Source organism: Corylus avellana, chromosome 5 (genome assembly GCF_965113065.1).
Source record: "Corylus avellana chromosome 5, dhCorAvel1.hap1.2, whole genome shotgun sequence".
NCBI lineage: Eukaryota > Viridiplantae > Streptophyta > Magnoliopsida > Fagales > Betulaceae > Corylus > Corylus avellana.
The window spans coordinates 21,394,838-21,418,815 of NC_142494.1; the positions used below are offsets into that span (position 1 = coordinate 21,394,838).

General features: G+C 37.5%; 1 protein-coding gene across 2 annotated transcripts; it reads right to left on the reverse strand.

Annotated features, from left to right (window-relative positions):
* Window positions 1-20,840: 20,840 nt before the first annotated feature.
* BAG7 (BCL-2-associated athanogene 7) lies at window positions 20,841-23,415 on the reverse strand. Of its 2 annotated transcripts, none has more exons than XM_059595738.2 (3): window positions 22,591-23,415; window positions 22,194-22,484; window positions 20,841-21,363 (listed from the first exon to the last, which is right to left on the reverse strand). In XM_059595738.2, exons 1-3 carry the CDS (start codon window positions 23,278-23,280, stop codon window positions 21,121-21,123), a joined length of 1,224 nt encoding a protein of 407 aa, XP_059451721.2. In that variant the 5' UTR covers window positions 23,281-23,415; the 3' UTR covers window positions 20,841-21,120. The 2 variants fall into 2 exon arrangements, with proteins under 2 accessions (XP_059451721.2, XP_059451722.2); XM_059595739.2 differs by having other exon boundaries at window positions 20,841-21,360; window positions 22,591-23,414.
* Window positions 23,416-23,978: the final 563 nt, after the last annotated feature.

The window sequence follows — 23,978 nt, forward strand, 5'->3', positions numbered from 1 at the left end:
TTCCAAAGAAAGCCCTTTCATTATAAAAAGTTATTCACTCAACCCCATTTTTACGCAATTTTGTGTATATATATAAAAGAAATTATCACTTTCTTTTCCAGATGTTCCGGTTCTTGTGAACATATTTAGAAGAAGAAATCATTTGAAATTGCGCTCATAGCCTTTGCTTCTGTGGTTGCCGCGTTGATAGCATTGAGCTGTCTTTGCCAAGGGAGCCGAGAAAAGAAACAGACTTCAGAGCCCAACGATATGCCAAGTGCAACCACTTCTTCAGTTCATCAACGAGCTTATCGTGATGTGGAAAAAGGTCAAACTGCCAAGAGCAGTGCAACCAAAGATGGTGAGATGGTTGTTTATGAAGGAACAGGTGCTGACGTGGCCACCGCAGTGGTTGTAGCTGGTACAAGTGGTTGTGGCGATAGTGGTGGTTGTGGCAGCGGCGGTTGTGGAGGATGCAGAGGCTGCGGAGGTTAATGAATTGAAACCTAATGCATCAGGCTTTTTGGGATCTTTATATGTTGTTATCTATGTATCCTGAGTTTAATTTCTTGTGTGGTTCTGTTTTGCTTTTGAATCAAATACTTTTCAAGTTGCATAGTATTGGTGTATTGAAAACAATCGATGAAAATATATGGAAGTTTCGAAATGAATAATGTTAGACATTTGAAGTGATTTTTTTCAAAATACTTCTCAAATGATGTGGCAAGCATTTTTTTTTTCCTTAAAAAAATTTCATTTTCTCTCATTTGTCTCCCACTCCCACACAAAATAATGCTTGCCACATCATTTGGGAAGGATTTTGGAAAGAATCCTTGGGATACCTAGCAGCCCTCTTTTGAAATTAGTGGCTTGTACTCTTAACTCTCACCTTTATTTTAGAGAATTTCATAATCAATTTAATAACTCCTACTAAGTACACAATTTTGTGAGACTCTCTATGTCTATATTATTAAAAGAGGACAACTGTGAGCTAGGGTTTCATCTTTAGTAGATAGTGCCGTCGGAGGGGGAGAACCCCTATTCTCCCCCTCCCCCCTCATCCTCTTCTGAGTCTTCTCCCCCCGCTCTAGAGTTAGCCTATTTACTTGATATCCCTTGCTCTTTCGGCGTTTTCTTTCTCTCCTTCCCTCTCTGCCCCTTTTCTGATTTTAGGATTTTTTTAGAGGTTGATCTTCCGCCCTTCTCCATTCGCCGCGCCAATTACTGGGGTCGGGTTTAGCTCAGGTTCGTGTTGTCCCTGCCCGATCAACCGCCCGTCGCTTGGTCCACCCCAACGCGTGCTCCACCACCTTGCTACCTGGATCCGCCAATGTCCATCACACCTTTTGTACTGGATCCGTCTCTTCAAATGTGGTTTGATTTCGGTTCTCTCCGGCTGCTTTTCTTATTTCATTTCTGGTTGTTTTATTTCCTTTCCTTTATGTTTGTCTTTTGTCGTATATTTTGGTGTGTTGTTTTTGTTGCCTTGCCTATTTATCACACTTTATGAGTGATGCTCTTGGGGGATTCACTCAAACTCTTCCCCCCCCCCCCCCCTCCCCCCTCTAGTTTGATTTGTGTGCGACGCCGATCTCCTCCGCACCCGCTCTGCTACCCACCGTCCGTTGTCAGGTCTTTCCTCATGTCCCCCCGCCATGAGTTCCAACGCCACCTTCCACGTCGATTTTCAGTCAGCACGTGATCAGCTTCCTTCCGGCTACCGTTTCCCGCTTAGTGTGATTCTCCAGTTTTTTCCTTGTTCTGTTGGTTTTCATTTGTTGCTTGCCCTTTTTTTTTTCTATTCTGTTTATATTTCTATTTTAGTCCATTTATTTCTTTGTATGGTTTTATTTCCTGTTTTTGCTTGTAATAAGGCTCTATCCCCTCTCAATATGCTGTGTGATGCCCTCTGGGTTATTTGCTATGGTCCAGACCTTTGGATTGTGGATGTGAACGTTATCCTGGCTTTTAGGTCAAAGAGGAAGAGTTTCGGTTGGGGGTTTGTCTACCATCAATTTCGAGGAATAAGCACTACCTATGCATTAGTTTAAGTCTGTTTGACACATATAAAATGTATATGCCACTGGGGCAATGACGCAGCAGCTCCTGAAATTTTAATCAGTTTTTTATATATATATATAAAGAAATTATATATTAAGAAAATAAGTATTGCAGTGTCATCTAGAATAAAAAAATTATTATAGAGAAGTTATACTTTTCATTGGGCATATTTTATGCCCTATAGTGCCTGACTAAATAGTATATATTCAAGGAATTGACCAGTATAAGGAGTAATAGTATAGCCTCAACCATGTATTAACCGAAGTAATATAGCTTAGTCAGGCTGGGACCCAAGTATTTCAGTTTTCCCACTTAAGATAGAAGCTGTTCCGTGTAAACTAAGTATAAAAATATAGGATGTTACAAAAAAAAGTATAAAAATATAGGAGAAAATATAATTTAGCCCTCAAACTACTAATAATTTTTAGGAAAAATGTATAACAAATCCTTGAGTCAGCCATTCAAAATTTTCATATCCTTAAGTTTTTTTTTTTTTTTTTGAAAATTTAGTCGGTGGGTCAATTGAAATGACAATAAAATTTTTGCCGTTAAAAATTTTTAACAGACGTTAGGGTAATTCAAAATGCATCGTTTAATCCGATTAAAATATTAATTTTTTATTAATTTAATTAAAAAAATTAAATCTAAAAAAAAAAAAAAAATGAAAACCACCCCTGGGAGTGGCCACAAGCCACCCCCAGAGGGTTTGGGGTGGCTTGCAGGCCACCCCAAACCAGCCATGGGGTGGCCGCGAGCCACCCTAAACCCCCTGGGGGTGGCCGCAAGCACCCCAAACCCCCTGGGGGTGGCTTGCAGCCACCCTAGGGGAGGTTTGGGGTAGCCCGCAGGCCACCCCTCCAACCATGGGGTTTGGGGTGGCTTGCGGCCACCCCATGGCTGGTTTGGGGTGGCCCGCAAGCCACCCCCAGGGGTGGTTTTCAAATTTTTTTTTTGTTTTTTTTTTTAGATTTAATTTTTTAAATTAAATTAATAAAAAAATTAATATTTTAATTGGGTTAAACAGTGCGTTTTGAGTTACCTTAACGTTTGTTAAAAAATTTTAACGGCAGGAATTTTATTGTCATTTCAATTGACCAAAAGACTAAATTTTCAACAAAAAAAAAACTTAGGGATATTAAAATTTTGAAGGGTTGACTGAAGGATTTATTATACATTATCCCTAATTTTTATTTTAGTCTCTTAATATTCAAAAAATGATAAAGTAGTCCCTCAAACTACCAACCAGTTATAATTTGACCACTCTATTAGTCATTATCGTCAAATAGGATGAAAAATTCAATATGACGACATTTTGGCAAGGTTAAGTTACTGAAATGCCATTTTGAAAAAAAAAAAAAAAAAAAAAAAAAAAAGCTCCCCATGGGGTGGTTGGGCGGCCACACCCAGGCCACGGGGGTGGCCGCCCAGCCACGCCCATTGGATTGAATTTGTAACCATCCCCACCATATATGTTAGAATATATTATTTCCTTTGTTAGAATATTTTATATTTCCGTTATTTAATTTATAATGTAGGGTTTATTTCTTTCCTTATGTATTTTAGGGTTTAATTTGGGTTTCTTGATCACTACTCATTGTCTCTCTATAAATAAAGAGTTATGTAATATTGATAGATACGGTGAATATACAAGATGTAGCCCATACGTCTCTCTCCGCTTCTGCTCTCTTTTCTTTCTCTTTTATATTTTAGTATTTTATATTATATATATATTTCAACATGGTATCAGAGTCTATATATTTCAACATGGTATCAAAGGTATATATATTTCAACAATATAGTCTCCTAAAAGCAACAAAATCCATCCATGTTAGACAACACTGCTTCTTCTGTTGCGCCATCTTCCTCCTATGATGCATTTGCTTCCCTAGAAAATGGCCTCACTAACAAAAGAAAAAGAAGACTGGCAGGTACACCAGGTAACAAAACTACATATATATCTCCTTCTTCAGTTTCAATTTTTTTTTCTTTCTTTTACTAATTTTCTTAATTGTTTTTATGTAAATCCAGAAGCTGAGGTGATGTCTTTCTCTCTCCCAAGACCTTGTTGGAATCCGACCGCTATGTGTGTGAGATCTGCAACCAAGGGTTCCAAAGAGACCAGAATTTGCAGATGCATAGGCCATGGAAATTGCTTAAGAGGGAGACGCAGGAAGTGAGGAAGTGGGTTTTTGTATGCCCAGAACCAAGTTGGTTGCACCACGACCCATGCCACGCCCTTGGTGAACATAGAAAAATCCCCCACTTCAATTTAATTATCAAAATTTTCAATTTCGACATTAGGTTATTTATTTTTACCCAAATTGACGGTCAACTTCGTGCGGTGCAGCGGAATCCGTATATGGTACAAGGGAGCTGTTTTTCTTTGACCTTTTCATCCTCCAGCTCAGGGGGGTACCACGTCGGGCCTTGGGGGCCCAAGGTGGTCCATCAAGAAAAAATATAATTTTTTAAAAAATTATAAAATTTCTATAAAATTTAATTTTTGACCCTTCCAAATTATTTTTTTAGAATTTTACCCTCCAAACACAAATCTTTAGTTCCACCCCTGCTCCAGCTAGACAGCTGCGATGCGGTGTTAGGCGCACAATGGGCCGACTTTCTAGGAGTGAAGCTCGCTATTTGGAGATATTGTGGGCCTATGAGGACATTTTCTCTGAGCCCAAAGAATAGCCACCTAACAGGCCACATAACCACACAAAAAATCCCATTGTTGGCAGGGGCTGGGTCTGTTAATGAAAGGCCCTACAACATGATGGGCCCTGAAGGCCTGTGTTGAGTATCGGGCCTTGAATTAAATTACAGAAAAGGACAAATTTCCTATATCGGAAGTGAACAAGCTTTTGGACAAGTTTCATGGGGCCTAGATCTTTTCTAAAGGATCCTCATGTCAAAAAAAAAAAAAAGGTAACTTATTGTGAATGCTCCAAATCGAACTAGCTTTCCATTAATTAATTAATTATTACTATTATTATTATTTTTAAGCAAAGGGGGAAAGGGGAAAGGACTACAAAGGAGGGTTTCTCCCACTCTTAATCCGGATGGAGGAGAGAAAAGGGAAACAAACGGGAATGCTTCCAAACACATTATGGGAAGCGACCCATTTAGCAACCGAGTGTGCTCTCCAGTTAGCACATCTTGATACTTTCAACGCAGTCCAACTAGCAAATCGTAGCAGATGCAAATGAATACCAATCATCGCAGGGGCACATTGCCAATCCGAAAAGAGATGATTTTTATTGATGATAAGGATGCAAAGCTGAGAATCTCCTTTAAGGAGAATAAAGGAACAACTAATTAATTAGCTACGATGTAGTCAGAGACGGAGGGAGGGGGGGATCGGGGTGGGCCATGGTCCCCCCCAAAATAAGGAAAAAAAATTTATAAGTAAAAAAAATAATAAAAACCCCAAAATAAGGAAAAAAAATTATAAGTTAAAAAAATAATAAAAAAAAGTAAAAAAGTAAAATTAAAGTTTTAATTTTAGTCATTTGGCCCATTAAAAAAAAAAAAAAAAAAATTGGCCCTATTTTTAAATTTTTTGGCCATATCCAATAAAAATTTTTGGCCCTATTTTTAATTTTGTTGGCCCATACCCACTAAGTTTTTTTATTTTTGGCCCTTAGTTTCAAATGTCCACTTTTTTTTTGCCCTTATAGTAGTCTTTAGTTCATAAAAAACAAAAAAAAATATTTTTTTTTAATAAAAAAATTCTAAAGAATCGAAAAAAAAATTTGGCTGGCCCTCTTCCGTAAAATTTTCTGGCTCTGTCCCTGGATGTAGTTATAATCATTTTCAACCTTATGAGGTGAGGTGAGGCACAATTGTTGGATTTTTTTAGTTTGCTTTGAATCATTCCAACAAACATGTAAATAATTCATTTCGATAATTGATTGATACTCTATCTTAACTCGCCAATCATTTACTAATTTTAAGATTTTTTATTTTTTTTATTATTATTTCCTTGAAAAATGCTAAGGAGTACCAAGTTTTTTACCAAGAGAAGGGTATTAAGATGACGTTTAACTTATTTATTGAAAATGAGCAAAACAATTAATAAAGAAAAATAATACGGGTACCAATGAATAAGCTCCATGTACATCATCTTGGTATTCAGCTCTTGGTAAAATATTTAGAACCCTTAGCATTTCTTTATATCCTTATTTAAAGTGAATGTTTTAAGTCGTCGTTTGACTTTTGCCAATGTTTATTTTGTATTCACGAAGAGGCATGCTTCTGTCATTAAAAAACAAAAAATAAGAAAAATGAAAGGAAAAAATATTAATAATTGTACACCTCACACTAAACATCTATCCACGCTTATGTGCCAAAGGTCATCCTAATCAACTTCGCTCATGCTTCTCAAAGTCTAAAAGGAATATTGTCGATTGTAAACTTCCAAAGAAAGCACTTTCATTATAAAAAGTTATTTACTCAACCCCATTTTTACGCAATTTTGTGTATATAAAAGAAATTATCACTTTCTTTTCCAGATGTTCCGGTTCTTGTGAACATATTTAGAAGATGCAGCTATTCGAAATTGCGCTCATAGCCTTTGTTTCTGTGGTTGCTGCGTTGATAGTATTGAGCTGTCTTTCCCCAGGGAGCCAGGAAAAGAAACAGACTACAGATCCCAACGCTATGCTAAGGGCAACCACTTCTTCAGTTCATCAACGAGCTTATCGTGTCGTGGGAAAAGGTCAAACTGCCAAGAACAGTGCAACCAAAGATGGTCAAATGGTTGTCTATGCAGGAGCAGGTGCTGCTGTGGCCGCTGCAGCCGTTGTAGCCAGTACAGGTGGTTGTGGTGGTGGTTGTGGCGGTGGCGGTTGTGGGGGCTGCGGAGGTTAATGAATTGAAACCTTATGAATTTGGCTTTTTGGGATCTTTATATATGTTGTTATCTATGTATGAATTATGATGTATCCTGCGTTTAATTGCTTGTGTGGTTCTGTTTTGCTTTTGAATCAAATACTTTTCAAGTTGCATAGTGTTGGTGTATTTCAATATTAATAAAATATTAAATGATTAAATTTCATTGAAAACAATCAATGAAAATATATGGAAGTTTTGGAATTAGTGGCTTGTACTCTTAACTCTCACCTTTATTTTAGAGAATTTCATAATCAATTGAATAACTCCTACCATGTACACAATTTTGTGAGACTCTCTATGTCCATATTATTAAAATGGGTCATAAAACTATTAATTTGGAAAAGGTTCACTAATTCTATAAATAATAGACCAATTTGCACCATCATTCTCTATATCTATGGTTAGTTGTGAAGTCTCCTCCTTCCTCCTTGCCCCCACCATTACCATTGCCTGGAACCTCCAATGTCACAAAACATTGTCGAAACTATGGAGTATGGGCTTTTGATATTACTGATTTTTGTCTTGTTACGTGGAAATTTCCAATGCCACAAAACACCGAATGATAGAAGAAACATTTTTTTTTTTTTTTCCTGAGAATATTTTCTAAATTCTAAGCGCTGGAAAAACAGTTAGTAGAGAAAGGAGGAATGCTCCTCAACCTTGCTCATATAGATTATTGTGGTAAATATCCATATTCATTCAAGTGGCAGCAGCTCTTACCATTTTCTGTCAGACAAAATGCCCGGAGTTAAAACTGCATTAACCCCCTGAGTGGCCATCTACTAGAAAAATTTTGGGCTTGGGATTTCATTCAATGCACTTGAACATCCAAAATCCTGCTTTTGAAATGTCGATTGACTTCATCTTTTAATGTCAACACTCCCATGGAAGCTAACAAATTAGAAGACGTGAAGAAATTTATAAACAAAATAGCCCAAAACTAATTTAACAGAGAAAAGTAGAGCTAGATGGAGAAAAAGGACATTCAAAGTGATTGGAATGAAGCTTTTATAGGTCGAGAAAATTAATAATTAAAATTAACACTGCCCAGTTGGAAAATAACTGCTTTTGAGGGGCTTTTTTTTAAATTGATTTTTTTTTTTTTTTTTTTTTTCAAAAGAACATTTTAGTAACTTAACCTTGCCAAAACAACGTCGTATTGAATTTTTCATCCTATTTGACGGTAATGACTAATGAAGTGACCAAATTGCAACTAGTTGGTAATAATATGTGTTTTAGATGAGGAGAATACAAGCTGGTGAACATAGAAAAATCTCCCACTTCAATTTAATTATCTAAGTTTTCAATTTCGACATTAGGTTATTTATTTTTACCCAAATTGACGGTCAACTTCGTGCGGTGCAGCGGATTCCGCATATGGTACAAAGGGAGCTGTTTTTCTTTGACCTTTTCATCCTCCAGCTCAGGGGGGGAACCACGTTGGGCCTTGAGGGCCCAAGGTGGTCCACCAAGAAAAAATAAAATTTTTTCAAAAATTATAAAATTTCTATAAAATTTAATTTTTGACCCTCCCAAATTATTTTTTTAGAATTTTGCCCTCAAACACAAATCTTTAATTCCGGCCCTGCTCCAGCTAGATGGCTGCGATGCGGTGTTAGGCGCACAATGGGCCGACTTTCTAGGAGTGAAGCTCGCTATTTGGAGATATTGTGGGCCTATGAGGACATTTTCTCTGAGCCCAAAGAACAGCCACCTAACAGGCCACATAACCACACAAAAAATCCCATTGTTGGCAGGGGCTGGGCCTGTTAATGAAAGGCCCTACAACATGATGGGCCCTGAAGGCCTGTGCTGAGTATCGGGCCTTGAATTAAATTACAGCAAAGGACAAATTTCCCATATCGGAGTTGAACAAGCTTTTCGACAAGTTTCATGGGGCCTAGATCTTTTCTAAAAGTGGGAAGCAGCCTATTTAGTAACCGAGTGTGCTCTCCAGTTAGCACATCTTGATACTTTCAAAGCAGTCCAACTAACAAACCGTAGCAGATACAAATGAATATCAGCAATCGCAAGGGCACATAGCCAATCTGAAAAGAGATGATCTTTATGGATGACAAGGATGCAGAACTGAGAATCTCCTTCAATGAGGTGAGGTGAGGCGAGGCACAATTGTTGGATTTTTTTAGTTTGCTTTGAATCATTCCAACAAACATGTAAATAATTCATTTCGATAATTGATTGATGCTCAATCGCCAATCATTTACTAATTTTGAGATATTTTATTTATTTATCCGCATCATAAATGACAAGCGGAATATAGAAATCGACTTTCTAAGAGTGAAGTGGAGATATTGTGGGCCTATGAGGACATTTTCTCTGAACCCAAAGAACAACCACCTAACAGGCCACATAACCACACAAAAAATCCCAATGTTGGCAGGGGCTGGGCCTGTTAATGAAAAGCCCTGCAACATGATGGGCCCTGGAGACCAGTGTTGAGTATCGGGCCTCGAATTAAAATACAGCAAAGGATAAATTTCCCATATCGGAGATGAACAAGCTTTTGGACAAGTTTCATGGGGCCTAGATCTTTTCTAAAGGATCCTCATTTCACAAAAAAAAAAGAAAAAAAAGAAAAAAAAGGTAACTTATTGTGATTTGTGAATGCTCCAAATCGAACTAGCTTTCCATTATTATTATTATTATTTTAATTTTTTCTAAGCAAAGGGGGAAAAAGGAAAGGACTACATAGGAGAGTCTCTCCCACTCTTAATCCAGATGGAGGAGAGAAAATAAGAACAAGCGGGAATGCTTTTAAACACATTGTGAAAAGCGGCCCATTTAGCAACCGAGTGTGCTCTCCAGTTAGCACTTCTTGATACTTTTGACGCAATCCAACTAGCAAACTGCAGCAGATGCAAATGAATATTAGCAATCACAGGGGCACATAGCCAATAAGAAAAGAGATGATCTTTATTGATGGTAAAGATGCAGAACTGAGAATTCCCTTCAAGGAGAATAAAGGAACAACTAATTAATTAGCTACGATGTAGTTATAATCATTTTCAACCTTATGAGGTGAGGTGAGGCACAATTGTTGGATTTTTTTAGTTTGCTTCGAATCATTCCAACAAACGTGTAAATAATTCATTTCGATAATTGATTGATGCTCTATCTTAACTCGCCAATCATTTACTAATTTTAAAATTTTTTATTTATTTATTATTAGGGAAAATTTCATTAAGGACCCCCAAACTTCCACCCGTTTTGAAATAACCTTCATAAACTTCAAAATCTCTCAATTTAGTCCTCTGAACTTTCAATTGCTCTCAATTTAGACCTCTCTGTCAGATTTTAAACGTCACATGACGTTTATACCCCTGACTTTTGTATAAAATTTCAACTTCTAAAACGTTTTTTTATTTAAAAAAAAATAAAAATTAGGGATATTTTAGTCCTTTTTTTTATTTTTAACGGCTAAAATTAACGGAATGGTCTAAATTGAGAGCAATTGAAAGTTCAGGGGATTAAATTGAGAGATTTTGAAATTCAAGGAAAGTATTTCAAAACGGGTAAAAATTTGAGGGTCTTTAGTGAAGTTTCTCCTCATTATTATTTTCTTGAGAAATGCTAAGGAGTACCGAGTTTTTTACAAAGAAAAGGATATTAGGATGACGTTTTACGTAGGCTGTAGGCTTGCGCAAGTTTATTTATTTATTATTATTTTTTTATGTGCAGTCTGCTTGCGCGTGAGTTGAAGACCGAAGTTGAAGGAAGAAAAAAATAATAATAATAGAAGAAATAGTTGTAGACAGTGGAAGGGTTAGTTTTAAGGTAGAAAAAAAATATATTAAAGAGAATAGAAAGACATTAGATTCTAGAAGGTGAGGAGAACTAAGACAAAAAGATGACGATAGGCGTTAGAATTTATCTTCTAGAAGGGTGAGTTAGTGGAATTTGAAGGAAGAAAAAAAATAAATGAAGAGAGTAAATGTAAGCATTAAATTCTAGAAGGTAGAACGTGTGAAGTGAAATTTTAAGGAAGAAAAAAATAAATAAATAGAGGAGTAGGCGTGAGGAGGTGAAAAGATTTTTTTTTTTTTTTTTTTTTAAATTCTGGTGAGAAAGTTTAGAATATAATTTAAACTAAAATAGAAGTACTAAAATTAATTAGTGTGGGAGGAAGTTTAGAAGACAATTTAGAAGATAACTTTTTTTTTTTTTTTTTTGGTGTGTGTTCAATCATTTCTTTTTCTAATTCATTATTTGTTTTTATTGGTTTACAGCATTCAGCTAGAACTCATTGTGTTTGGTTTGTTTTCAAAAAATCCCTCAAGATACCTCTGATTTACTAAAAGGTACTCATTTTTCTTAGACATTATTAATTGTGCTCAAGTTTATTTCGTAAGTAATAAGTAGTTCGTATTATTATGTGTTTGTGATAGTTAGATAATATTTTAAATGGTTACTTTGTTTGTTGAAGTTCTTGTTTAGCTTTTTGTTGTTGCTGCTCACGTCTATGGCAAACTAAACACTTTTGTATTGGGAATGGAAGTTTTTTTTTTTTTTTTTTTTTTTTTTTTTTTTTTTTCATATAGTGCCGACATATTATATTTTTAATATATCAATTTGAACACGAACTTTTATAGATATTTTGTTGTAATGCATATATTGTGTGAATTACCAAATTTTTAGGGTGGAAAAAAATTTTAGGACACCAAAAAATTTTAGCGTCACCCCCAATATAAATTCTCTGGCTCTGCCACTGAAAATAATTAATAAAGAAAAATGATACGGGTACTAATGAATAAGCTCCACATCATCTTGGTATCCATCTCATGGTAAAAGATTTGGAACTCCTAACATTTCTTTATATCCTTATCTAAAGTGAATGTTTTAAGACGTCGTTTAACTTTTGCCTATGTTTATTTTGTGTTCACGAATAGGCATGTTTCTGTCATTGAAAAACAAAAAATAAGGAAAATGAAAGGAAAAAATATTAATAATTGTACACCTCACGCCAAACATCTATCCAAGCTTATGTGCCAAAAGTCATCCTAATCAACTTCGCTCATGCTTCTCAAAGTCTAAAAGGAATATTGTCGATTGTAAATTTCCAAAGAAAGCCCTTTCATTATAAAAAGTTATTTACTCAACCCCATTTTTACGCAATTTTGTGTATATATATAAAAGAAATTATCACTTTCTTTTCCAGCTGTTCCGGTTCTTGTGAACATATTTAGAAGATGAAATCATTTGAAATTGCGCTCATAGCCTTTGCTTCTGTGGTTGCCGCGTTGATAGTATTGAGTTGTCTTTGCCCAGGGAGCCAGGAAAAGAAACAGACTTCAGAGCCCAACGATATGCCAAGTGCAACCACTTCTTCAGTTCATCAACGAGCTTATCGTGATGTGGAAAAAGGTAAAACTGCCAAGAGCAGTGCAACCAAAGATGGTGAGATGGTTGTTTATGAAGGAACAGGTGCTGACGTGGCCACCGCAGTGGTTGTAGCTGGTACAAGTGGTTGTGGCGGTAGTGGTGGTTGTGGTAGCGGCGGTTGTGGAGGATGCGGAGGTTAATGAATTGAAACCTTATGCATCAGGCTTTTTGGGATCTTTATATGTTGTTATCTATGTATCCTGAGTTTAATTTCTTGTGTGGTTCTATTTTGCTTTTGAATCAAATACTTTTCAAGTTGCATAGTATTGGTGTATTGAAAACAATCGATGAAAATATATGGAAGTTTCGAAATGAATAATGTTAGACATTTCAAGTGATTTTTCTCAAAATACTTCCCAAATGATGTGGCAAGCATTTTTTTTTTCCTTAAAAAAATTTCATTTTCTCTCATTTGTCTCCCACTCCCACACAAAATAATGCTTGCCACATCATTTGGGAAGGATTTTGGAAAGAATCATTGGGATACCTAGCAGCCCTCTTTTGAAATTAGTGGCTTGTACTCTTAACTCTCACCTTTATTTTAGAGAATTTCATAATCAATTTAATAACTCCCACTAAGTACATAATTTTGTGAGACTCTCTATGTCTATATTATTAAAAGAGGACAACTGTGAGCTAGGGTTTCATCTTTAGTAGATAGTGCCGTCGGAGGGGGAGAACCCCTATTCTCCCCCTCCCCCCTCATCCTCTTCTGAGTCTTCTCCCCCCGCTCTAGCGTTAGCCTATTTACTTGATATCCCTTGCTCTTTCGGCGTTTTCTTTCTCTCCTTCCCTCTCTGCCCCTTTTCTGATTTTAGGATTTTTTTAGAGGTTGATCTTCCGCCCTTCTCCATTCGCCGCGCCAATTGCTGGGGTCGGGTTTAGCTCAGGTTCGTGTTGTCCCTGCCCAATCAACCGCCTGTCGGTTGGTCCACCCCGACGCGTGCTCCACCACCTTGCTACCTGGATCCGCCAATGTCCATCACACCTTTTGTACTGGATCCGTCTCTTTAGATGTGGTTTGATTTCGGTTCTCTCCGGCTGTTTTTTTGATTTCATTTCTAGTTGTTTTATTTCCTTTCCTTTATGTTTGTCTTTTGCCGTATATTTTGGTGTGTTGTTTTTCTTGCCTTGCCTGTTTATCACACTTTATGAGTGATGCTCTTGGGGGATTCACTCAAACTCTCTCTCTCTCTCTCTCCCCCTCCCCCCCCCCCCCCCTCCAGTTTGATTTGTGTGCGACGCCGATCTCCTCTGCACTCACTCTGCTGCCCACCGTCCGTTGTCAGGTCTTTCCTCATGTCCCCCAGCCATGAGTTCCAACGCCACCTTCCACGTCTATTTTCAGTCAGCACGTGATCGACTTCCTTCCGGCTGCCGTTTCCCGCTTAGTGTGATTCTCCAGTTTTTTCCTTGTTCTGTTGGTTTTTATTTGTTGCTTGCCCTTTTTTTTTTTTTTTTTTTTTTTAATTCTGTTTATATTTCTATTTTAGTCCCTTTATTTCCTTGTACGTTTTTATTTCCTGTTTTTGCTTGTAATAAGGCTCTATCCCCTCTCAATCTACATGTGTGATGCCCTCTGAGTTATTTGCTATGGTCCAGACCTTTGGATTGTGGATGTAAACGTTATCCTGGCTTTTGGGTCAAGGAGGAAGAGTTTCGATTGGGGGTTTGTCTACCCTCAATTTCGAGGAATAAGCACTACCTATGCATTAGTTTAAGTCTGTTTGACACATATAAAATGTATATGCCACTGGGGCAATGACGTAGCAGCTCCTGAAATTTTAATCAGTTTTTATTTTTTATTTTTTTTATATATATATATATATAAAAAGAAATTATATATTAAGAAAATAAGTATTGCAGTGTCATCTAGAATAAAAAAATTATTATAGAGAAGTTATACTTTTCATTGGGCATATTTTATGCCCTATAGTGCCTGACTAAATAGTATATATTCAAGGAATTGACCAGTATAAGGAGTAATAGTATAGCCTCAACCATGTATTAACCGAAGTAATATAGCTTAGTCAGGCTGGGACCCAAGTATTTCAGTTTTCCCACTTAAGATAGAAGCTGTTCCGTGTAAACTAAGTATAAAAATATAGGAGAAAATATAATTTAGCCCTCAAACTACTAATAATTTTTAGGAAAAATGTATAACAAATCCTTGAGTCAGCTATTCAAAATTTTCATATCCTTAAGTTTTTTTTTTTTTTTTTTGAAAATTTAGTCGGTGGGTCAATTGAAATGACAATAAAATTTTTGCCGTTAAAAATTTTTAACAGACGTTAGGGTAATTCAAAATGCATCGTTTAATCCGATTAAAATATTAATTTTTTATTAATTTAATTAAAAAAATTAAATCTAAAAAAAAAAAAAAAATGAAAACCACCCCTGGGAGTGGCCACAAGCCACCCCCAGAGGGTTTGGAGTGGCTTGCAGGCCACCCCAAACCAGCCATGGGGTGGCCGTGAGCTACCCTAAACCCCCTGGGGGTGGCCGCAAGCACCCCAAACCCCCTGGGGGTGGCTGCAAGCCACCCCAGGGGAGGTTTGGGGTAGCCCGCAGGCCACCCCTCCATCCATGGGGTTTGGGGTGGCTCGCGGCCACCCTATGGCTGGTTTGGGGTGGCCCGCAGGCCACCCCAAAACCCCCTGGGGGTGGCCGCAAGCCACCCCCAGGGGTGGTTTTCAATTTTTTTTTTTGTTTTTTTTTTTAGATTTAATTTTTTAAATTAAATTAATAAAAAAATTAATATTTTAATTGGGTTAAACGGTGCGTTTTGAGTTACCTTAACGTTTGTTAAAAAATTTTAACGTCAGGGATTTTATTGTCATTTCAATTGACCCAAAGACTAAATTTTCAAAAAAAAAAACTTAGGGATATTAAAATTTTGAAGGGTTGACTGAAGGATTTATTATACATTTTTCCTAATTTTTATTTTAGTCTCTTAATATTTAAAAAATGATAAAGTAGTCCCTCAAACTACCAACCAATTATAATTTGACCACTCTATTAGTCATTAGCGTCAAATAGGATGAAAAATTCAATATGACGTCGTTTTGACAAGGTTAAGTTACTGAAATGCCATTTTGAAAAAAAAAAAAAAAAATCAATTTTAAGAAAGGCCACCCAAAATAACGTTGTTTTGCTTGAAAAAAAAAAAAATGCTCCCCATGGGGTGGTTGGGCGGCCACACCCAGGCCATGGGGGTGGCCGCCCAGCCACGCCCATTGGATTGAATTTGTAACCATCCCCACCATATATGTTAGAATATATTATTTCCTTTGTTAAAATATTTTATATTTCCGTTATTTAATTTATAATGTAGGGTTTATTTCTTTCCTTATATATTTTAGGGTTTAATTTGGGTTTCTTGATCACTACTCATTGTCTCTCTATAAATAAAGAGTTATGTAATATTGATAGATACGGTGAATATACAAGATGTAGCCCATACGTCTCTCTCCGCTTCCGCTCTCTTTTCTTTTTCTTTTATATTTTAGTATTTTATATTATATATATATTTCAACATGGTATCAGAGCCTATATATTTCAACATGGTATCAAAGCTATTTCAACATGGTATCAAAGCTATATATATTTCAACATGGTATTAGAGCCACGTTTCTGTGGCTTTCAATAAAAGTCTTATGACGTTTTTATGGTGTTTTCTAGCATTCTCTTCTGATGATCTCTTAATTTTGTTGTGATCCATGGCTTTATTCATTGACGAATCTTGGCACAATGCGGTTTTGGCCCTTCACGGGAATTTTAACGGCTAGTTTTCGTTCTCCGGCCTCATTGTCAATTGCGGCTTGGCTCTTCACCGGATTCTTTTAGTGGCTTGTCTTCGTTCTCCGGTATTTCTCCGGCCGTCACTTTCAGCCTTTCTCGTCTTTGTTATTGGCGAACCCTGGCACAATGTGGGTTGGCCCTTCAAGGGATTTAATGACTAGTTTTCGTTCTTCGACCGTCATTGTCAGTTGCGGCTTGGCCCTTAACCGGATTCTTTTAGCAGCTTGTTTCTGTTCTCCGGCCGTCACTTTCAGCCTTTCTCGCCGGCATTGTCTTGATCCAACCATCGACTTCAGATGCCTTCAATTTATTCTCTTTTCCAAACTCAAGCTTACACCTTGAGTTTGAGGGGGGATGTTAGAATATATTATTTCTTTTGTTAGAATATTTTATATTTCCGTTATTTAATTTATAATGTAGGGTTTATTTCTTTTCTTATGTATTTTATGGTTTAATTTGGGTTTCTTGATCACTACTCATTGTCTCTCTATAAATAAAGAGTTATGTAATATTGATAGATATGGTGAATATACAAGATGTAGCCCATACGTCTCTCTCTGCTTCCGCACTCTTTTATTTTTCTTTTTATATTTTAGTATTTTATATTATATATATATATATTTCAATATGGTATCAAAGCTATATATATTTCAACAATATAGTCTCCTAAAAGCAACAAAATCCATCCATGTTAGACAACACTGCTTCTTCTGTTGCGCCATCTTCCTCCTATGATGCATTTGCTTACCTAGAAAATGGCCTCACTAACAAAAGAAAAAGAAGACTGGCAGGTACACCAGGTAACAAAACTACATATATATCTCCTTCTTCAGTTTCAATTTTTTTTTCTTTCTTTTACTAATTTTCTTAATTGTTTTTATGTAAATCCAGAAGCTGAGGTGATGTCTTTCTCTCTCCCAAGACCTTGTTGGAATCCGACCGCTATGTGTGTGAGATCTGCAACCAAGGGTTCCAAAGAGACCAGAATTTGCAGATGCATAGGCCATGGAAATTGCTTAAGAGGGAGACGCAGGAAGTGAGGAAGTGGGTTTTTGTATGCCCAGAACCAAGTTGGTTGCACCACGACCCATGCCACGCCCTTGGTGAACATAGAAAAATCCCCCACTTCAATTTAATTATCTAAATTTTCAATTTCGACATTAGGTTATTTATTTTTACCCAAATTGACGGTCAACTTCGTGCGGTGCAGCGGAATCCGTATATGCATGGTACAAGGGAGCTGTTTTTCTTTGACCTTTTCATCCTCCAGCTCAGGGGGGTACCACGTCGGGCCTTGGGGGCCCAAGGTGGTCCATCAAGAAAAAATATAATTTTTTAAAAAATTATAAAATTTCTATAAAATTTAATTTTTGACCCTTCCAAATTATTTTTTTAGAATTTTACCCTCCAAACACAAATCTTTAGTTCCACCCCTGCTCCAGCTAGACAGCTGCGATGCGGTGTTAGGCGCACAATGGGCCGACTTTCTAGGAGTGAAGCTCGCTATTTGGAGATATTGTGGGCCTATGAGGACATTTTCTCTGAGCCCAAAGAATAGCCACCTAACAGGCCACATAACCACATAAAAAATCCCATTGTTGGCAGGGGATGGGCCTGTTAATGAAAGGCCCTACAACATGATGGGCCCTGAAGGCCTGTGTTGAGTATCGGGCCTTGAATTAAATTACAGCAAAGGACAAATTTCCCATATCGGAGATGAACAAGCTTTTGGACAAGTTTCATGGGGCCTAGATCTTTTCTAAGGGATCCTCATGTCAGAAAAAAAAAGAAAAAAAGAGAAAAAAGGTAACTTATTGTGAATGCTCCAAATCCAACTAGCTTTCCATTAATTAATTAATTATTATTATTATTTTTAAGCAAAGGGGGAAAGGGGAAAGAATTACAAAGGAGAGTCTTTTCCACTCTTAATCCGGATGGAAGAGAGAAAAGGGGAACAAGCGGGAATGCTTCCAAACACATTATGGGAAGCGGCTCATTTAGCAACCGAGTTTGCTCTCCAGTTAGCACTTCTTGATACTTTCAACGCGGTCCAACTAGCAAACCGTAGCAGATGCAAACGAATATCACCAATCACAGGGGGCACATAGCCAATAAGAAAAGAGAGGGTCTTTATTGATGGTAAGGATATAGAGCTCAGATGAGGTGAGGTGAGGGACAATTGTTGGATTTTTTTAGTTTTCTTTGAATCATTCCAACAAACATGTAAATAATTCATTTCGATAATTGATTGATGCTCAATCTTAACTCGCCAATCATTTACTAATTTTAAGATTTTTTATTTATTTATTATTATTTCCTTGAGAAATGCTAAGGGGTACCAAGTTTCTTACCAAGAGAAGGGTATGAAGATGACGTTTAACTTATTTATTAAAAGTGATCAAAACAATTAATAAAGAAAAATGATACGGGTATCAAAGAATAAGCTCCGCATCATCTTGGCATCCAGCTCTTGGTAAAAGATTTAGAACCCTAGCATTTCTTTATATCCTTATCTAAAGTAAATGTTTTAAGACGTTTGACTTTTGCCCGTGTTTATTTTGTATTCACCAAGAGGCATGTTTCTGTCATTAAAAAACAAAAAATAAGAAAAATGAAAGGAAAAACTATTAATAATTGTACACCTCACTCCAAACATCTATCCACGCTTATGTGCCAAAGGTCATCCTAATCAACTTCGCTGATAATGCTTCTCAAAGTCTAAAAGGAATATTGTCGATTGTGAACTTCCAAAGAAAGCCCTTTCATTATAAAAAAGTTATTTACTCAACCCCATTTTTACGCAATTTTGTGTATATATATAATTGAAATTATCACTTTCTTTTCCAGATGTTCCGGTTCTTGTGAACATATTTAGAAGATGCATCCACTTGAAATTGCGCTCATAGCCTTTGCTTATGTGGTAGCCGTGTTGATAGTATTGAGCTGTCTTGGCCAAGGGAGCCGGGAAAAGAAACAGACTTCAGAGCCCAACGCTATGCCAAGTGCAACCACTTCTTCAGTTCATCAACGAGCTTATCGTGACGTGGAAAAAGGTCAAACTGCCAAGAGCAGTGCAACCAAAGATGGTGAGATGGTTGTCTTTGCAGGAGTAGGCTGTGGTGGTGGTTGTGGTTGTGGTGGTGGTGGTGGTGGTTGTGGTTGTGGTGGTGGTGGTTGTGGTGGTGGTGGTGGTGGTTGTGGGGGCTGTGGAGGTTAATGAATTGAAACCTTATGAATTTGGCTTTTTGGGATCTTTATATATGTTGTTATCTATGTATGATGTATCCTGAGTCTAATTGCTTGTGTGGTTCTGTTTTGCTTTTGAATCAAATACTTTTCAAGTTGCATAGTGTTGGTGTATTGAAAACAATCGATGAAAATATAAGTTTGTTTCGGAATTAGTGGCTTGTACTGTAACTCTCACCTTTATGTTAGAGAATTTCATAATCAATTTAATAACTCCTACCAAGTACACAATTTTGTGAGACTCTCCATGTCCATATTATTAAAATGGGTCATAAAATTATTAATTTGGACAAGGTCCACTAATTCTATAAATAATAGACCAATTTGCACCATCATTCTCTATATGGTTAGTTGTGGAGTCTCCTCCTTCCTCCTCGCCCCCACCATTACCCTGGAACCTCCAATGCCATAAAACATTTTCGAAAATCGAAACTATGGAGTATGGGCTTTTGAGATTACTGATTTTTGTCTTGTTACGTGGAAATTTCCAATGCCACAAAACACCGAATGATAGAAGAAACATTTTTTTTTTTGGTTCCTGAAAATATTTTCTAAATTCTAAGCACCGGAAAAACAGTTAGTAAAGAAAGGGGGAACAATCCTCAACCTTGCTCATATATATTATTATGGTAAATATCCATATTCATTCAAGTGGCAGCTCTTACCAATTTCTATCAGACAAAATGCCCGGAGTGCCCGGAGTTAAACTGCATTAACCCCCTGAGTGGCCATCTACTACAAAAATTTTGGAACATGATTCTTTCCAGTTTATTATGGACGGAAAAATATCCAGTTCATGGCTATGATTTCATCTCAAAAATCCTATAGTCACAAATGAGACACATATCCCATTAATAAAAATAATAATAAAATATTATTTTAAATTAAAAAAAAATTAATAAAAAAATTAAGGAAAAAAAAAAAAAAAGGGAAGTGGCCATTTTGGGTAGGGGGTGGCTTGACCATTGTGTGGCCGAACCACCTCCTTTTTGCAAGATGGGGGTGGTTCGGCCACCCCTGGCCGGCCATTAGAGGTGGCTCAAGCCTCCCCCTACCCAAAATGGGGGTAGCCAGCCACCTTCCTTTTTTTTTTTTTTTTTTTCTTAATTTTTTTTATTATTATTTTTTTATTTAAAATAATATTTTATTATTATTTTTATTAGTAAGATATGTGTCCCATTTATGGCCATAGGATTTTAGAGATAAAATCCTAGTCATGAACCGAATATTCTCAATATCCTGTTCCAAAAATTTTGGGCTTGGGATTTCATTCAATACACTCGAACATCCAAAATCCTGCTTTTGAAATGTCGATTGACTTCATCTTTTAATGTCAACACTCCCATGGAAGCTAACAAATTAGAAGATGTGAAGAAATTTATAAACAAAATAGCCCAAAACCAATTTAACAGAGAATATGGCCCCAAGTAGAGCTAGATGGAGAAAAAGGACATCCAAAGTGATTGGAATGAAGCTTTTATAGGTCGAGAAAATTAATAATTAAAATTAACACTGCCCAGTTGGAAACATCACAGTAGACACAAATCAAAGCACAGTGATCAGCCAATCTACAAACCCAAAGCTTTCTTCCTGGGAACACTTTTAAAGACTACTAAATCTTCTCTAACGCACATAAAGGGGTAAAACTGGTAAGACAAGTTCAGTAGTACACAATTCATCACGTGAGAGAAACAGCCAGTTAAAAGTCTTTTTCTAAACCTCCTCCTCAACTAGGTCACATCATATAACAATACCGGAAGGAAAGTCGGTGTTGGCACTCTCCTCTTCCTCATTAAGCATTTGCACAACCTGTCTCACCCCTGCTGCAATTTCCTTCTGAATGACAGCATCAGGCATATCAAAAGTCCTCCTTCTCATGGAAAGTGATTTCCCAGTAGGCTGGGGGTCCACAACATCAAGCATTGCTTCCAACTCATCCACCATTGACCTCTTTGCAGCACGCACCATTAGGTCAGTTCCCTGCTACAATGCAGGCATTGGATTCCCCCATTAGGAAAACAAATAATAAGTATATGTCCTGTTTGACTCCTTAGAAACTAAAGACTAGGACATCAATATCTTACAACATGGCAAAATCAGAGTGAACTGTTGTAGGTTTTCAAGTTTTCTGTGATGAAAAATCACTTGGCTGTCAAAAATTATCAGCAACCTCTTTGTCGTGATAGCGCATAATAGGGTATGGATGAAAGCACTAAGGTTCACAATCTTTCTCAGAACAGATACGCAAATTCATCATCATGGAGGTCAATTACTTGCATGATCAATGTGGTAAAGTGTTTTCTGAAAAAATAAAAACAAACTAGGACAACAGTGCTACTTTTGAACCAAATTCAGATATTAGATGGAAGAAAATATATCAATGGAAAGATTCAACCAACGCTGTTGAATGAGGTTTGGATGGTTGTTATAATTATGGGCACTTTAATATCTGTCAAGTCTAATGGGATTATTGTCCACCATTTAGCTGCATAAGTAATAAAGCTTTTAACCATCTATCAGACTTCTTGGGTTTTGATATGATGTCAAAAGCTTTCTCAGTCCTTTAGATTTTGTTCACCATAGTTCCAAATGCAACCTATGTGAAACTGAAGCCATTTGCTAAATACATATCGATATGCATATATCACCTAACATCAAATTATAGTGAGTGTACCATCTTGATTGCCGATTTACTGAATAATAATGGACAATGAAAAGTCACCCAGATTAAGTTTTGGGTATGATGAAAAGTCATTTAGAGTTTGATCAGATTCACACAGCTACGGAAATTGAAACGATTAAGACGAAGTTACCTCAATGGCATCAACAGTAAGAAGCAGGACGATAATTTTTTCTGTGAACCTCTGACGCTCCTCTGCATCATGGGCTACGCGCCGGCGGTAGGAGAAGTTATGGAAAAATGATCTGATCTCCTTCAACTTGGTCTTGGCAACCGCCAGATCTCTAAGGGCACGAAGAGTCTGTGATCTACGGATCAGATAAGCTCTGAAGCTTATCTGAATCATCAATGCTGCATCTTGAGGAGACAATTCCTTCCTCTTGCCTTTGCTCTTTCCCACAGCTCCAACTCTCTTGGCAAAGGCCTTTAAGACATACAGTACGTTCGTATACACAGTACTTCCACATAAACACAACCACACAGGATTAAGGAAATTAAATGGAGCACAAATCAGTAATTATAGGAAATACCTGTCTTAAAATCACAGCGCCGTGATCTTCGTGATCTTCATGATGTTCGATCTCCACCACACGCGTGTCATTCTCTCCCTTCTTCTTATTCTTCTTCTTTGATCCGCTACAGTCAACTGCATCGCCGCTTGATGCTTTGAACGTGTACGTCCGCGCGACCGAGCGGCCCGTCTCTCCCTTCCCCTTTATCTCCGCCGTCCATTTACAGTTCTTCTCAGCCCCTCCCACCATTTTCTTCCCGTCCTTGATCTCCGCCGTCCATTTGTACTTCCTTTCAACGCCATCCTTCTCCAGGCTCTTTATCTCCGCCGTCCATGTGTACTTACGGTCCCCGCCTTTTTCCTTCGCGTTGACCAGCCGATCGAAGCGCGATTCCAGCTCGCTCACTCGGTCGCAAAGGCTCTGCAAGTAAAAACTCTCGGCTCCGCGCCTCTTCTCGACTCGCTGGATTCGTCTGTAAGAAGAGAAGGACGGGGTTTCGTTGATACGGACCAGATCGGTGACCGCATCGAAAAATGCAGAGGGGCTAGGTTTACGGTTTAGGAGGTCGAGACCAAAGCAGAGATCGAATTCTTCCTCCACAAATGAGGGGAAAGCCAGGGGTTCGGGCGCGAAAATGGAAGTTTCTCTGACGAAGAGGGAGGGATAGTAGTGGGGCTCGATGAGGTCGATTCGCCTGAGTAGACTCATGGTTCGCTGAGACAAATCGGTGAAACTCGGTGAGTCAGAGTGAGAGCGTGAGAGAAATGAACGAGTTAGGGTTTTTGCGTGTCAGCTCGGGAAGATGATCTATAAAGATTTTGAAAAGGCAAAGAAGAAGAAGACAAATTTGTGAAAAGGAAACTTAGGAATGTCAAAAAGTGGGGCGGTAGGGGTAAAAGTGGAAATTAGTACTCGAAACAGCTGGGCTGGTTGGATTCGGAGCGGTGGGAACCCTTGAGATAATAAAGGTTAGTTTAGATAAGGGTTCGCCGCATATTCGGATGCCAAATTGACGAAATTGCCAGATGGTTAGGGGAAAATTACAGAGACGCTGAATCTGTTAATGCGATTACACTATAGGGCAGATGAGTCTTTAAAGGGCAGGAGCACGTGAGCTTTCTGATCTCTGAGTGTGACCCACGTGCTGACCCATGTTGGATATGCGTAGATTTTGTGCATAGCACTATAGCCGTGAGCAGTCCAATTCCAAGTGGTTTTCCACCGCTCTGTAAACCACAAGAAAAAAAAAAAAAAAAAAAAGGGAATCCAAGGTTGAAAAGATAAATTTTGCTCTGCCACCCACCAAGATTATAAAGTTTACTCTTTGAATAATTTTTATCATATACTCCGAACTTCTTTCACTCGGTTTGATAAATTTATAAATTTTAAAATTTTTCAATTTAATT

Excerpts from the sequence above, each read along its gene's own strand:
- BAG7 (XM_059595738.2), bottom strand. The coding sequence starts at position 23,280 with ATGAGTCTACTCAGGCGAATCGACCTCATCGAGCCCCACTACTATCCC. Across the intron at positions 22,485-22,590 it reads GCGCTGTGATTTTAAGACAG|GCCTTTGCCAAGAGAGTTGG; the intron begins GTATTTCCTATA and ends TATGTCTTAAAG. Across the intron at positions 21,364-22,193 it reads TTACTGTTGATGCCATTGAG|CAGGGAACTGACCTAATGGT; the intron begins GTAACTTCGTCT and ends CCTGCATTGTAG.